We start from the raw sequence: 15223 nt of genomic DNA on the forward strand, positions 1-15223 counted from the left end.
AATGGTGTTGGGTTAATTTCTGGCTGATTCCAGGTTGTTTAGCTGTTCTTCTGTCACAGCTGCCGACTGAAAAGCTGCTCAGTGGTGAAGACAGTTTGGGAATTTAGCGTCGTCTCATCTTCAGAGTCTGACCAAATCGGCTGTCGGTCGAATGTGATCTTAAAAGTGTCCATTTTCTGTTTGTGGCAAAGTAAGAAGTAAAAACGTTCAAATGGCTTGAGCGTCTCCTACAGCTGTCAAAGTCGTCTCAGCGGAGCGATACAGTGTTTGTGAAAACCTGTGATGTTATGAAAATATCAGCACAGTTAGAACGATTCTCAACCAATCAGCTTGTGTGGCCGGAACTACCTGTTGTATAATAACACAATATTATGTAATTCTTTAGCTATTTTAAAATATTAAAACATCATTTTCAAATTAGTGTACTATTTTTAATGTCTGCATTCCACTACTCTGTAAATGCAGACAGTAAGTAACATTTGCATATTCACTCTGTTGTATTTTTTAAAAATAGATCTGAAACGTATCAAAGTATACAAATAAGGTGAATCAGTTACACTTTCTTTTACAGTCCCTTAGGTCACAGGTAAACCAAGGAGGTACAAACTCCAAAGTACTGGCTACTTTTTTAGGTAACATGAAAGTTCCAAGACACTCTAATTAAATTATACTGAAATGTCTAACACGTTCTAGATATTAACTGTGTGTATCTGTTGCATACTCTGTAGCATTAGGTAATTATTTTGGGTAAAATCAGGGTAAGTACCCAGATAGTCTAACTAAATTACACTGACACCCACTTTCCAAGTATTAAGCACACAACGGAACTGTTAAAACTGGTAGGGATGCACTGATACCACTTTTCCCCTTCTGATATTGATACCTGATCCTCAAGTATCAGCTGATACGATACTAACATTAACCTAACTACTTGATGGGTGCCTCTAAACCCTCATATTTATTCAATTATTTCATTTATTTAAATGGAATATTTTATTTTGGTTAAAGCCATTTTCTGTGTCACAAACTAAACATACTAAACGTGAATGAATGGCATTTACTGGTTTGGATAAACACATCTGAATCATTTCAGGGCTGTTAAATGTTGCTGTTCTTTGGCGCAGTTTATCATTAAATGCTTAATTAAAACTGATGTACTGAAATCCTTGCTGGACTGCATTACTGACATTACAGACTTTGCTATGAGAACTTTTACTACTGCTTTTCTGAAACATGAACTAATCCCACACCATCAACATGGTGTTTGCTTCAGTTAAGCTCTACTGCAAATTGCTTAATGGTACGGTACTCTCTATTGCCGATACCAATACACTGTGTCAGTGTCAGTATGTGTGCTGATACTGATATGGTATTGGGGCAACACTAATAATCAGATCATTATTTAGGGTAAGTGGCACAAATATTCACTAAATTTTACCGTAATCAATTGGAAAACCTCTTAAGTAAACTCAGTAAAACTACAGTTAGAATAACTGCATTTATAGGTAATTAATAAGCATATACTATATAAGACTCTTATGTCATTTGCCTTTATATCCCATGTAGCCAGCCTGGAAGAAGAAATGTTTCTTTTTTTTGTTTTATTGCTTCAACATCTGCTATAACAGTGGAACTCATTTAGACTGTCCAGTTACTTGCTATTATTTAGCCCAAATAATTACCTAGGATTTTGTAGTTTGTACATCATAAATAGGCAATTAAAATTTAGAATCTGTTGGGTGTTTTGGTGTAATTTAGCTAAACTTACCATCTTTTCACCCTAAAGTATTACCTAGTACTTTGGAGTTTGTATCCCACACTTACCTGGTTAATACCTAGAACTTAAGGGATTATAAAAGAAAATGTTATGGGGAAATTTGAGATTTCATGATGCACTGATTTTTTATTTTTTTTTTACAGAATAATAATTGAGTCATTTTGTGGTCATAGAGATGTTGTCTTCCAAATTAAATGATGTCCAGGTACAATGAAGATCCTAAACGTTCCATAAATTTGCTACAGTAAACTCACTACACCACCCTGAAACCAAATCAACAAATGCCGTTACCTCATCAGCCCTTGCACGGTCAATCTTGGACTTGAAGTCCTCTATGGACTGGTGCAGGCCGCGGTGGCTGCCAAGGTGGGACTCGACGGCAGGCAGGTCCGCGCCCCATTCCGAGCTGTCGATGCGCCGCTGGTTCTCCTCCACCCAGGCCAGCAGGTCCTGGATGTACCGGAGCGTGACCTCGTCCAGCTCGGGCCGCACGCGCTGCGGGGACTGCTGCAGGGTCTGCGTCATGGACATCTGTGTCAGGGGCACCTGGGACACGGTCACTCCTGATTTCAGACGGAGGTTGTACTCACTGCGCAGGTTCACCAAACGCTCATGGAGACGGTAAACCCTAAGAGGAAATACAGAGCGAGTAATCCATCAGCACAAAGGCTACGTCAGCTTTGAAATGCACTCTTTGGTGATATACACTGTTAGAAATAAAGGTTCTGTGCAGGTACATTCTTAGTTAATCAAGGTACAAACAACGTAAATGTTCCTTCAAAGGTACAACAGTAATTTTAATGTCCGATTGTGAACCTTAAATAAGTTTTTAAACTTACAAAAATGCACTTTTCACCTTATTTATCTTTTCATAACATTATGAAAAAAAAAATCTGTATTTCTACAGCCCTCATCTTGTCCTCGTGAGTATAGTGGACAGTATCTCCGCCTGTTACGCGGAAGACCAGGGTTTGATTCCCCGACAGGGAGAGCACTGGCTTTATGGGGGCAGTCGTGGGCTGGAGGTTAGGGAACCAGCCCCGTGACCGGAAGGTTGCCGGTTCGATCCATGACTGAAGTGCCCTTGAGCAACGCACCTAACCTCCAACTGCTCCCCGGGCACTGTGGATAGGGCCGCCTGCCGCTCCGGACAAGTGTTCTCACTGCCCCCTAGTGTGTGTTCACTAGTGTGCATGTATGTGGGTGTTTCACTGCACGGATGGGTTAAATGTGGAGGTCTAATTCCACAGTGTGCAAAACACAGTTGGCTGACGGTTCTGAATTCAATTCAATAATGTTTTAAAACAGAACAGTAAAATAAAGTCCTGGAGACGAGACGGGGTGTGTGGAGTCAGTACAGCTTAGAACATATCATTTCAGCAGATTATGGTTCAGTTATGTTCCCTGACTAAAGGTACTGAGATGGGTCCCACCCCAGTGACAAGAGGGAACTGCCCCAGTGACAGTTTACAACCTTTATTTCTGAGGGTGTAGAAGCACTGACCAATAGAATGGGATTTTCTGGAGCAGCCGCATATGAGGTCACCATACCCAGTGCTCAGCGTGGGCTAGAGCACCTTACAAAACACCCCGGCATTGCGCTGTGGAGCAGAGGAACTGCGCTCTCTGGTGTGATGGACCTTCACCACTACCTTTGGGAAGAGTTGGAGTGATCCAGAACTGATCATCCAACATCAGTACCTGACCCCACTAATGCTCTTGTGGCTAAATGCAATCAAATCCTCACAGCAAATGTTCCAACATCTAGTGTAAAGCCTTCCCAGAAAAGTAGAGGCTGTTACTGCAGCAAACAGGGTCAAACGCCTTCATTTCAGAAGAAACCTTGGATGAGCAGGGGTCTACAAACTTGTGAACATGTGACGTATATGCACTTCAAAAGTTTGGTGACACCTAGATTTCAACATGATATAAACGATCATGTTTTCTTGCTGGTTTGCAATAACTTACCCCTTAATAAATGGAAGACTGTTCAGAACTAGTCATTTAACTTTTTCTTACCTAATTGAAAAGTAACAGACTCAAAAACTTTATTTAGCACTTATAATGATGCACAAAGGTACTGTTTTTAAAGGGAAATTGCACCATTTTTCACATTTTTCAAAATTTCTGCATAATTCAGTCTCTAAGATGTTGGTCATTCAGAGTAACTTGATGTGGAATATTCCAGTCAAGAGAAACCTGCTGAGTCAGAATTGTTCACAATGGAGGTGACAGGAATGAAATGATTACAAATACAAAAAAAAGCAGATTTTAAACTTAAATAACTGGGTTAAACTGAAATGTTGAGTTCTTTAAACTTGTAAAATTAACAGAAGAATATTTTATATTTTACATTTGTTAACTTACTATTCGAAGTTCTATGAACATTTCAAGTTAACTTTGTTACTTTTTTAGGTTTTAAAGCTGCATATTTTTACAGAGTACATTACCTGATGCTGTGACACTGTTTGGCGACAATTTTGAGATTGTTTTGGCCTAAAACATATTTTTGAAACCCAAGCTGACTGGAGAGGTACATGTGGGTTAAAAAAATCTGGACTTTCTACTATTTTGCCATCATCAACACCTAACGTAAAAGGTAAATGTAAGTGGAATAGCTTGATTTGCATAGACATTAAGACCCCTGAGTTTGTTGTTCCTCAACAATTAAATATTTCACATCAAACCATGATGATTAATTTTGTGTACATCTCAATGATTTAATTAAGTAAAAATTTTGAAAAATTGGTGGAATTCCCCTTTAAGTTGTTAATACGCACATTAATGCTGTCTGTGAGGCAGAGCATTTAAGTTTCATCCTCTTGTTCAATCTCTACTCACCGTCTGTACATCTGTTCTGCCTGTAGGTGGCGCCCGTCCTTCAGCAGCTGCACATCGTTGAAGAGGAAGCGGATCATGCTCTCGGCCTTGTCCAGGTCTGCCTCGATCTCTGCTGCGTGCTGGACGGGCTTTCCTGCTCCCAGCGAGCGCACGTCCTGTCAGGAACATTGACAACAAATAATATCATAATTACTGATCAATTACTGATTCAATCGTGTGGTACATTGTAAGTGTTAGCAAAACGTAATATCATACAATGCTGTTGGGTCTTTGTGAGCTGTTTTGTTGTGAGTATATAATCTTAAGTGTCTCACCGTCTGTAGCAGCGTCTCCACCTGGTTCAGCTGCTCCTCACACACGCCTGACTCCATCTGCACTTTACTGACCGTCCTCTGCAGCCTCTCCAACCTGCACACATCACAAACAGCAATCACAACTCACTTCTCTTCATAATTCACAGACATCAAGGTCATTTAAGATGTCCAGAAGTCTAAACAAATCACAGGATGTCCAATTTAGCCTTCAGGCCAGTCATTAATGCTAGACTATCTTCTCTAGTTTGACTGGTTCTCATTTTATTGTGTGTTTCGTTGTCGTTAAGAGGTTTTTTTGAGTGTAGTGTTTGTGCAAAACTATAACTGCATATGAAATTGTCCCTTGGGACGTCTTCTTGACTGACAAAATGTGGGTGCCTGATAAACAGACCCCAGGTGAAAATCCCAGGTGACTCAATAAATGAGAAAGTGAGGCAGAACATAGTATTTGAAAAAAAATACTAATCCTTAACCACTTAATTCACAGTAGTTACTGAATAATTCATAGTAATTACTATAGTGCATAATGGCTACTGATTAATTCATAGAAGATACTGAATAATTCATAGTAGTTACTGAATAATTCATAGTAATTACTATAGTGCATAATGGCTACTGATTAATTCATAGAAGATACTGAATAATTCATAGTAGTTACTGAATAATTCATAGTAATTACTATAGTGCATAATCGCTGCTGATTAATTCATAGAATATACTGAATAGTTCAAAGTAGTCATTCAATAATTCATAGTAGTTGATGAATATTTCATAGCAATTACTGAATGATCCATTTTGGTTGCTGAGTAATTCATGGTAGTTACTGAATAATGCATAGTAGTTACGGAAAAATGTATGGTCGTTACTGAATAATGCACGTAGTTTATGAATAAGTCCTAGTAGTTTATGAATAATTCATAGTAGCTTATGAATAATACATAATAGTTTATGGTTAATTAATAGTGATGAGTGAATTATTCATAGTAGTTAGTGAGTAATTCATAATAATTGATAACTAATTCACAGTAGTAGTAATTAATTATAGTAGTAACTGAAAAATGCATAAAAGTTACTGGATAATTTGTAGTAGATACTGAATAATTTACAGTAATTGCTGAGCAAAGCAGATACTGAAAAAAAATCACAGTATGTTCTGACCATTTTATAGTAGTTACTGAAAACTTTGAAGCGGTTACTGAATAATACTCAATAATAAGCCTTCAGATTAATAGCTGAACAATAAGCCTGCAGGTTAGAGGGTTAATAGTTAATCCATCTAAGGGAAACGGTCAGAACACAATTCAATATTTCAATATAATGCTGATAATTGATAACAATAAATATGTTTAAATAAAAAAACGTTTTAAAATACTGAAATTGAGTATTAACTGCACCGTTGCAGTATGGTTAATCCACCAAAGTGTACCACAGTGCAGGTTTTACGGAACATAAACCCAGAACCAAGTCCACATCAACAACTATACAACAACCACAGCAAATCAATAAACTGGACCACTCACGCCCTCTTCTGGCCAAGCAGATATTCCAGTCCATGAGTGTAGTTCAGAAATGCCATGGCTAAGTCTTGGAGATACTCCACAGCACAGCTTAACAGCTAATTCTCTCTCTCAGTCTCTGACCACTACACTGGCTCCTTTCTCAGCAGCAGAAGACAGACGGTCTTGTGACAAAAGGCCAGCCCTTCCAAAAAAAAGTGCCGCCCAAACCATTTCTAATTTATCAAATGACCTTAAACAACGTATCTAATATACAGAAAAACAGATTTTCAACCAAAGCCTTTCTGCCATTTTAGAGACTCACACAAAAATCACATTAAGAGACTTAAGTAAATAAGAAAAGGACACAAACAAAATACAATCACATTCCCAGTTTTACAATTAATGAAGAATCCAGCCTGTAAAAGAACAGAGATGGACTCATATCAGATAATCGTCAAGGCTGTCCAGCAACCAGTGCTATGTGTACCGAATCGGTCAACCATCTCCTGAAGTCAAACGTTCAAACACTGGCATTGCTTTGACAACTGATAACATACCTGACAATCTTTTGTGCAAATCTTCACATGCATGAATGTGTTTTTCCCTCTCAGTGTTTTTATCAGCCATTCTACCGTTTATTGCTTTGATCCACGTGGTTCTGTGTAACGAGCTTCGCTTTGTGTCAAAGGCTGAGGTTAATCTAAAATCTGTGTCCCAATATGACTTCGTTTGGTTTCATTCGCTCTGTGAGCAGGAGTCAACAGACTGACCGTTCAAACTCTGTTCTGAGCAGACGCTCTCGCTCCAGTATGGCCACATGCAGGCGACCCCACTCCTTCTCCACGTCGATGGGGTGGTAGCCAGGAGGCACCTTGACCTGACCAGCCTGCACTGCACCCTGTGGAGAAAGAATACAAATTATAGATAATAGAAGAATACTTAGAATATTAGTTTGTTCTAAATTATAATGTATACAATTTTGGTCATTCAAATAGAAGAAATATTGCTCCCACTTTATATTAAGTGTCTCTAATAACTGTGTAGCTACACATTAACAATACCTGCCATTACAATGTAACTACTACTGATGCGTTCACTGTTACAGATGGACTACAGTAGTACAGTTTATGTAAATAAACATGTGAATTTCAGTTATCACTCAATCTTAAACTGAATGAAAAAAATGAGTTGCACTAAGTACATAAGCTGTATTAATACATTCATCTGCAACAGTGAACACAACAATAGTAGTAACATTGTTGTTGCGTGTGTTGTTAATGTGTGAGTACACAGTTATTAGAAACACAATATAAAGTTGGACTGAAATATTTACATTTATAATTGTTTTTTTTTTACTAAAATGTACTATTGGAATATAGACTGTTATATTGAATTAGTTTAAACTGTGGTCGCACATTAAAAAATGATTTAAAAAACAGTGAAATATTCAGACCTTAGATATTTACAAGGATGATGTTATGAACTATTAAACCCAAGATAAGTGCCTTATTGCTGTACTTTTCCATGCATAAAAACTCTGATTTATCCTTAGATAAATTACTTTGACTTATTCTCAGAGTGCTTTATCATACAAATGCCTGAACTGTTAGTAAGCCAGCTGGTAAATCATATTTGATTGTAGACAGTGTCAGTGTTAGTGTTAGGATCAGTGCTAGGGTTAGATTTAAGTTCTGGGAATGAAGTTAAGATAAGACTGTTTTCGGTTTAGTTTGCATATATTTACAAGTTTAAAACAAACTGAGCATCTACAAGGTATCTACAGTGGATCATGTATGTATGTATGCATGTGTCATTGGCAGTGTGCTACACATCACTTACCTCAAAAGCCTTGTAAATAAGTTTGGAGCGATTTTTGTCAGCCTCCTTTGCTGGCAGCTCTGTCTCCTTAAATTTGAGGAACTGGCGCCACAGAACCTGAAACAGACATAAAGCAATCCAAATGCACGAGTCAGGGCGGTGTTGGCTGCGCTATGTTTTTATGAAAGATGCTGGCAGTAAGCTATTCATATGACTGTTTATTGCAAAATATTGGGCTGTGTTGATAAATGCTTCTGTCCTGCTGATTCTCCTGTAGAGATTTATTGCGGGTGTAATCAGAGCCACCTGGCTCCCCCTATTTAGATGTTTCTGAAAGTTCATCACCTCAATCGGGTGTTACATGTAAATGACAATAAACATGTGTTGTGTTGGTTTTTGGTGTTATGTTTCTGAAACCCCCTGATAGCAAGAGGATAGTGGACCACTGTCGGCCTGCTAATGACAAAGCTGGTGGACCACTGGCGTTTTGCTCAGCATTTTCCGGGTGGCCCACCGGCAATTAAGCAGAGTAATAGACAAAATTCCACTTATCATCACTCATTTTTCCCTCGCTTACTGATTTTTCCTTCCTTCCTTTCTTTAGTTATACTTTGTATAGTTAGTTTAGTAAATCATTTTCATCTGGCACAGAGTCAGCAATAACATTTTCTATAAAATCATTTTATATCAGGTCTAGTCATTATTTTTTTTCTCTCAGTTGTTTGTAATGTTTGTCTAAGTTTATTTTCTAAAATAAAAGTCTCCAGGCATTTAAAACCTGTTTGAGGAGATTAAAAACTAGTTAGAGCTTGTCTGCAGGACAGTAATCTGGGTGATCCGAATGTGGACCAGCAGTGGCAAACAGTCAGCGGGGTGCAGACCTTATTAAGCCAGTGGACCGATATACGCTTGCTATCTGGGTCACTGCTTGTTTTTTAATTTCTGGTCTGTAGAGTGTACATAAACAGCATATGTACTTTCAGTGTACATGTCATGGGCACTCAGGTCATACAGCGGCTTACATGGTGAAACTAACATGCAACTAGGTTTTTGAACCGTTTCAAAAACAAAGCATGCAAGACATTTTTTTGATTCATTTTATCGTTCTTGCTATATAAAGTCATACATCAGGTGTTATTTACATTCACATTATGCAGCATCTCTGTATAATTTTCCACCTGTCACTGACATTCTTTTATACAATATATATGTAATTACATATACATATGTAGAGTCCTGGAAGGTGGGGAAGACATGGCCATGCAGAGAGGCCAAGTACACAGGCTCATAAGAGGTGCTTATCCTGGTAGGAGAGATTTTAAATATTGTAAATAAGTTCGTGTTGTTAGCTTAAAGATGCACACATCTGTTTTTTTGTGTGTAAGTGTGTTGGGCTGTGGGGTAATTGGTGCGTTGCTAGTGCCTACCATCAGGTGAAAGCGTATGGCTAGAAGTGGCCTGCCTGCTATCTTGGCCATTTCAGCAGCACTGAGCGGCGGTTCTCACTTGCTGTCTGTTCAATAAAGGAGCATTCACTTAAAGTGCTAAAGGTTCCCGTGTCTTATTCTATGCCAAAGCCACACTGGTGTCAGAAGTGGGATAGAGAAGACTGACACTGGGATGGCTGACTTTTGAAGGAATAGCTATAGCATCCCACTAGTGGGAGGCCTGAACAACCAGAAGCCTTTCCCTCTTTTGGATCTTAAAGAAATCAGAGCTCGGTGTCAACGTCAAGAAAAGAAAAGGTGACTCTGAAGAAGAATAAATGGTAGCATTCACTGGCTAGTAACAACAGCTGTTTACAGAAACATCAGCTTCGAGAAACTCATGTTTGTTGTCATGGCTCAGGAAACATGAAACTTTCACAAAGATGAGTCGGTTGTAACTTCAAGTGAGTTTCAAGTGAGTTGCAGAAAGCTTTAAATTATGCAACTCAAGTGCAATTTAGTTCCATGAGAGTTTCAAGCGACTACGTTGTATGAAAGTTTCATGTAAAGCCAGCCTAAGAGACTAACCTCGATCTCCTCATAGCTGGTGGGGAACTTCCTCTCCTCAAACACAATGACATGGTGTCTGATCCACTGCAGCAGCATGGTGACCAGCTCGTAGTACTCCTGCCAGCGAAGCTCCAGCTCCTGTTGAACAACACAAAGAGCTGCTCATCCACTCAGTTCACATTACACCTTAGAATCGTTTCCTGAATTTTAACTGGCTGGACCTGCTCTTTAAAACCGTTATAAATAATTTGTAAAATGATTACGAAATCATCTAAAGGGCCCATATTCTGCAATTTTCTTGTATTTTATTCTTTTTCTCTGAGTTCTACTTATGATATTTGTGTGATATTAAGGACCAAAAATGGCCATAATTCCAATAATTTTCCAATGTCTCTTTATGCCTTAGAACAGGGGTGCTCTGGTCCTGGAGGGCCAATATCCATCAGTTTGGTGGTTCCTCTGCTCAAACACAAAACCTTGCAATTAAGAGATGATTGTAATTAGTTGTGCTTGAGCAGGTAAATTATCAAACTGTGCCCTCCAGGCCTGGAGTTGTGCACCCTGCCTTAGAATTACACAGGCTGTTCTTATTACTTTGACATCAGTTCTGACCGGCTGGGCTGTCCTCTACTGTGCCTTACCGAGAGAGCAGTCAGGGCGGAAACACTTATAACTTCAATTTGAATGGGCGAAACTAACCACTGCTGGCCAAATATGCAGAGATATGTAAATGAGTTGCTGGTTCTCATGACATCACAAAAACACTGAATTCAAAACCGGCTGGTTTTGCTGTGCTGTGTCTATGTATGAACTGTATGCGATGGAGAATGAGGGGTACATTTTGAAACTTTAAGGGAGGGACTATTGATTTTCTAAGGAATGGGCCCTTTAAGCAATTATGCTTAATTTGCTCTCTTTTCTGTAATAAAGGGAGACTCACATTGGCCTGGACTCCATCCTGAACATCCGGAACTCTTGGCATGACATCATACAGGGAGGAAACGTATGTAATGATAGACTTCTCATCAGGGTGGGGCACATCCACATCTGCCCAGAGAAGATAAACAAAACCCGACAGTGGATTAATGACAGGCTACAGCGCAAAGTAACAGCAAATGGTGATTATACCACATATTTGGTATATATATATATATACACACACACACACACACACACATATATATATATATATATATATATATATATATATATATATATATATATATATATATATATATATAAAAGCCATACATATGTGTAAGCCAAACTTGTCCTGGCTTATCAGCTACATTTCACGGTTGTAAGAGGAAAACCTCGTATCTCCAAAATGGCGACTTTACAGGAAAAGGAAAAAACCTACTTTACTTTTAATGTAAGTCAGTGGAACCAGATTTTCTTCCAAGTCATTTTGGGCCGTTTCTTTTAGTCCATTCATCATGAAATTTACATACAATGTAAAGAGCAACAGGTATTTTCAAATTATGTCAAAAACTTAAAAAAAACAACAAAAAATGGAGATACGAGGTTTTCTTCCGACAGCAGCGATTTGTTAATAATATTTTTTTACCTTTATTCTGTTTCATGTGCACTGCATAATGTTACAAATGGCTGAGATAAAAGAAAAGACTCCTCTATTGTTATTATTGCCTTTTAAGAATCTAGTTTAATTTGTTTATATATACTCGGCATGCGCCAATATGGGAACTGTGGGTCAATGCAGATCCTCGTTATTTTTCATACACACATCTGTTGATGCTGATACCAATGCATAAACATTTATAAGACATAGGACATCCACCTGCATTAGCATCATGGAGAATTATAAAACTTCTACAGGGTGACAAATACAGTTAAATGAATACTGAAATATCAGTTTAAAATATCTGTGAGATCTAAACTGAAATGTAAAATCCATCCAACCCTGATCATTTTTGATAATAATGGTCCCCAACATAACACTCTGCATCTCGAATACCAACAGTCAGTAACTTTAAGCCAAAAAAAGAACAGTATAAATGGTGACAGCCCCAGGGAGCGATCTTTTTTACCTTCTGGATCGAGCAGGCGGGTGACACCCAGCTCTCTCTCGGCCACGCTGAAGGCCTGCTCCAGATTCTCCAGGTTCGTCTGTCTGTACACCTTACTCATGTCAATCAAATTAGGCCTGAAGGACAGACAGAGAACCAAGTCAGAACATGCTTCAGCGGGAGTTACTGATCTGAAGGCTGCAGCTACTAAGGAATATGATCCAGGCTGGTTCTTGCTTGGTATGTTAACAGGGGGGTGAATACTTTACATAACAGATAAACACCACTGTGAAAAGTTATGAGCTGTTTCCGATCGTTACCATCAGTTCGGTATTTCCAGATAACTTCTCCATGAGACAGTTGTTTTGAGCATCAAACACACCTAGAGAGGATTTGCCTTAGAATGTACTCAGAACTATTTGCATGCTATTGTATGTATACTAAATAACATTCAGTCAACAGCTCTCTGCATCTGGGCTACACACTGCCAAGAAGATAATTACAGACAACACTGCATGCACCTACAAGCTCCAAGAAGAATTTAAGCATTTCAAAACGATGGTAATGCTGAAAAGAGCAATGCAAGACCACAGTTTGTAATGTTCGCATTAGAGCTGGGTATCAAAACTCAACAGTACCGAATATAAAAAATTCTGTCATTCAATATCAAATTTCAATATCCACGTAATCAGTCTGATCAGCATCCATGAGCCAACAAGTATGCTTGTTCCAAAATCTAGACTCCTAAATTACATTACATGTGCATATTATTAATGTTATTGCTTCTTGATTAGTCTGTAATCTACTGCAGTCAGCAAATACACCCACTTCCAATACTCGTTTCTGGTTTAATGCACACCCACTTTTGGATTATAATTAAAAAGAATATCTTGAAAAAAGCATCAAAGTCAAGTCAAAGTATTGATATCAATATCAACAAAAATTCATAGCGATACCAAGTTCAGTCAGCACACTAAAATTCTAGCATGCTAAGAGGATTTTAGCACACAATGCTAGATAACTAGCACAATTGACTTTTAAGCTATAGCACAAAAGTGGCTAAAACACTAAGCACACTTACATATAAATGGCTTTAAGGAAAAAACAGAATTTAAGAGCAATTTCAGAGCAAATGTGATGCAGAGAAGAACAACACCAGTCTGTTGTGGTGTGTAAACAAGGCCACTTACAGTACCGGACACTCGTTTTTGGTTTAAGCTATGCCCACTTTTGTTTTATAATTTGAAAGAACATGGTGAAAAAGTATCATTCACATATCAGCATCAAAGACCAGGTATTTCGATCGGTATCTAAAGATTCTGAACCATAACCAGCTCCAGTTAGCACTTCTAGCATGCTAGGAGAATACTACTGTACTATGCTACAAAAATTAGCATATTAGACTTCTAAGCAATGGCAGAAAATATATACAGAATCAATTTAGTGAATATGAAAAATTGACGCATTTCAGAAAAATGGCACAATGAAAGACTATATTTTGTTAATGCTATTATACTAACATTCTAGTATACAAGAATTAACTATGCTAGCATGATAGAATTTAAAACTACAGCATTAAACATACATCCAGCTTGACAAACACAACATATGCAAACTATAGTATATGCCTCCTACTATATCTACACTAACTACTTCAGAGAATATGATAAATTCAAATATTTCAATGCAAACAAGAGACTATAGTGTGCAATGTTGGCAAGATAATATTCTAGCAGGCTTAGTATGCTAGGAGATTAATAGCATACTATGCTAGACATTTAAGCTATAGTATAAAATGGACATTCAAAATACTCCAGCTGCTTCAGTGAATGTGACTTTAAGCATTTTAGAACAGTGGTGATGTAGAAGAACAATACCGGACTATATTTTGTAGTGCTAGCATGGTAAAATTCTAGTATACTGGAACTTAAAACTGTAGCAGGAAAGAGACAACCAACAAACCAAACAGAGTTAATGCCAAATACTGCATAAACCAAAATAACTATAGAATTTAAGCATTTCAGAAAAACAGCCAAGCAGAAAAGAGACCATAATTTGTGTTGTTAGCATGCTAAGATTCAGCAGTGCTAGTATGATACAACACACCAGATGCAACACTGTGACGAATCGCTGCCTTGGCATGTAATTACATATTACGACCACCTCGATCTCTACAAAGCAACTTAAGGCACTCGTACACTTGACTGCCTCTTTGGGTGTAGCAGTAGTAAGCCTGCGTGCCAGGAGGCACCACCTCGGTACAATAGGCTTTTCTGTAGGACAGCGTGTCGCTGCTCAGGGGGCAGAGCCGCCATTCTTTGCTCAGCTCGAAATCGCCACTCTGCGATCCACAGCTGGAGCGTCCTCCTGGACTCAGGGACTCCGGGCTGGAGTCAAAGGATCCCCGAGAGGGCACATCCTCGCATAGCATGACCACCCGCTCGTCCAGGTCACTGACTGAGCCATGAGCGCTGCTTGAAGAGCTACTGCGCCGTTTCCCTGTCCGAAACTTCTTCTTCAGGCTGAACATCGGGCTGGTAGTGTAGCGCGTGGAAGGAGAAAACCAAGCACTGTGCACTCAATCATAGAACTCCATACAAGCACACTTCTGGATGGATATCCTGTGAGATGTTTCCAAAGGTTTTCTTGATCAGCTTAACTTTCCATGGTACAGAAGGTGGAGAAAGAAAAATCTCTCAGTCTATCTGGGCTAATTCCACAGGCACATCCAAATTTTCTGGTGATATTCCATGTTGACAGCAAACGGCAGCTGCAAACGTAGAAATAAATGCGCCATCTCTACTTTTAGGAATTACAAGCGAGAGAACGAGGAAAAGTCTAATGCTGGTTGTCGTTCCTCTTGATTTCTGGCTGCTTATTAAGCTCCAAAGACAGCCAAAGCATACCTGTGCTGTGCAGGCACATGCAGAAAGTTAAAAGCACAGCCTCT

General features: G+C 38.8%; 1 protein-coding gene across 29 annotated transcripts in view; it reads right to left on the reverse strand.

The window, feature by feature from the left end:
- The window catches only part of pleca (plectin a), a 215074-nt gene that overhangs the window by 33564 nt on the left and 166287 nt on the right, over nucleotides 1–15223 (reverse strand). For all 29 annotated transcript variants that reach the window (XM_036567633.1, XM_036567629.1, XM_036567624.1 and 26 more), the window contains 8 exons: nucleotides 12295–12410; nucleotides 11187–11293; nucleotides 10265–10384; nucleotides 8271–8366; nucleotides 7202–7329; nucleotides 4933–5026; nucleotides 4619–4773; nucleotides 2069–2405 (listed from right to left, as the gene is read on the reverse strand). In XM_036567633.1, the coding sequence (XP_036423526.1) occupies nucleotides 2069–2405; nucleotides 4619–4773; nucleotides 4933–5026; nucleotides 7202–7329; nucleotides 8271–8366; nucleotides 10265–10384; nucleotides 11187–11293; nucleotides 12295–12410 (1153 nt within the window). The remainder of the gene's footprint in view (nucleotides 1–2068; nucleotides 2406–4618; nucleotides 4774–4932; nucleotides 5027–7201; nucleotides 7330–8270; nucleotides 8367–10264; nucleotides 10385–11186; nucleotides 11294–12294; nucleotides 12411–15223) is intronic.

Source organism: Colossoma macropomum, unplaced genomic scaffold (assembly GCF_904425465.1).
Source record: "Colossoma macropomum unplaced genomic scaffold, Colossoma_macropomum, whole genome shotgun sequence".
Lineage (NCBI taxonomy): Eukaryota > Metazoa > Chordata > Actinopteri > Characiformes > Serrasalmidae > Colossoma > Colossoma macropomum.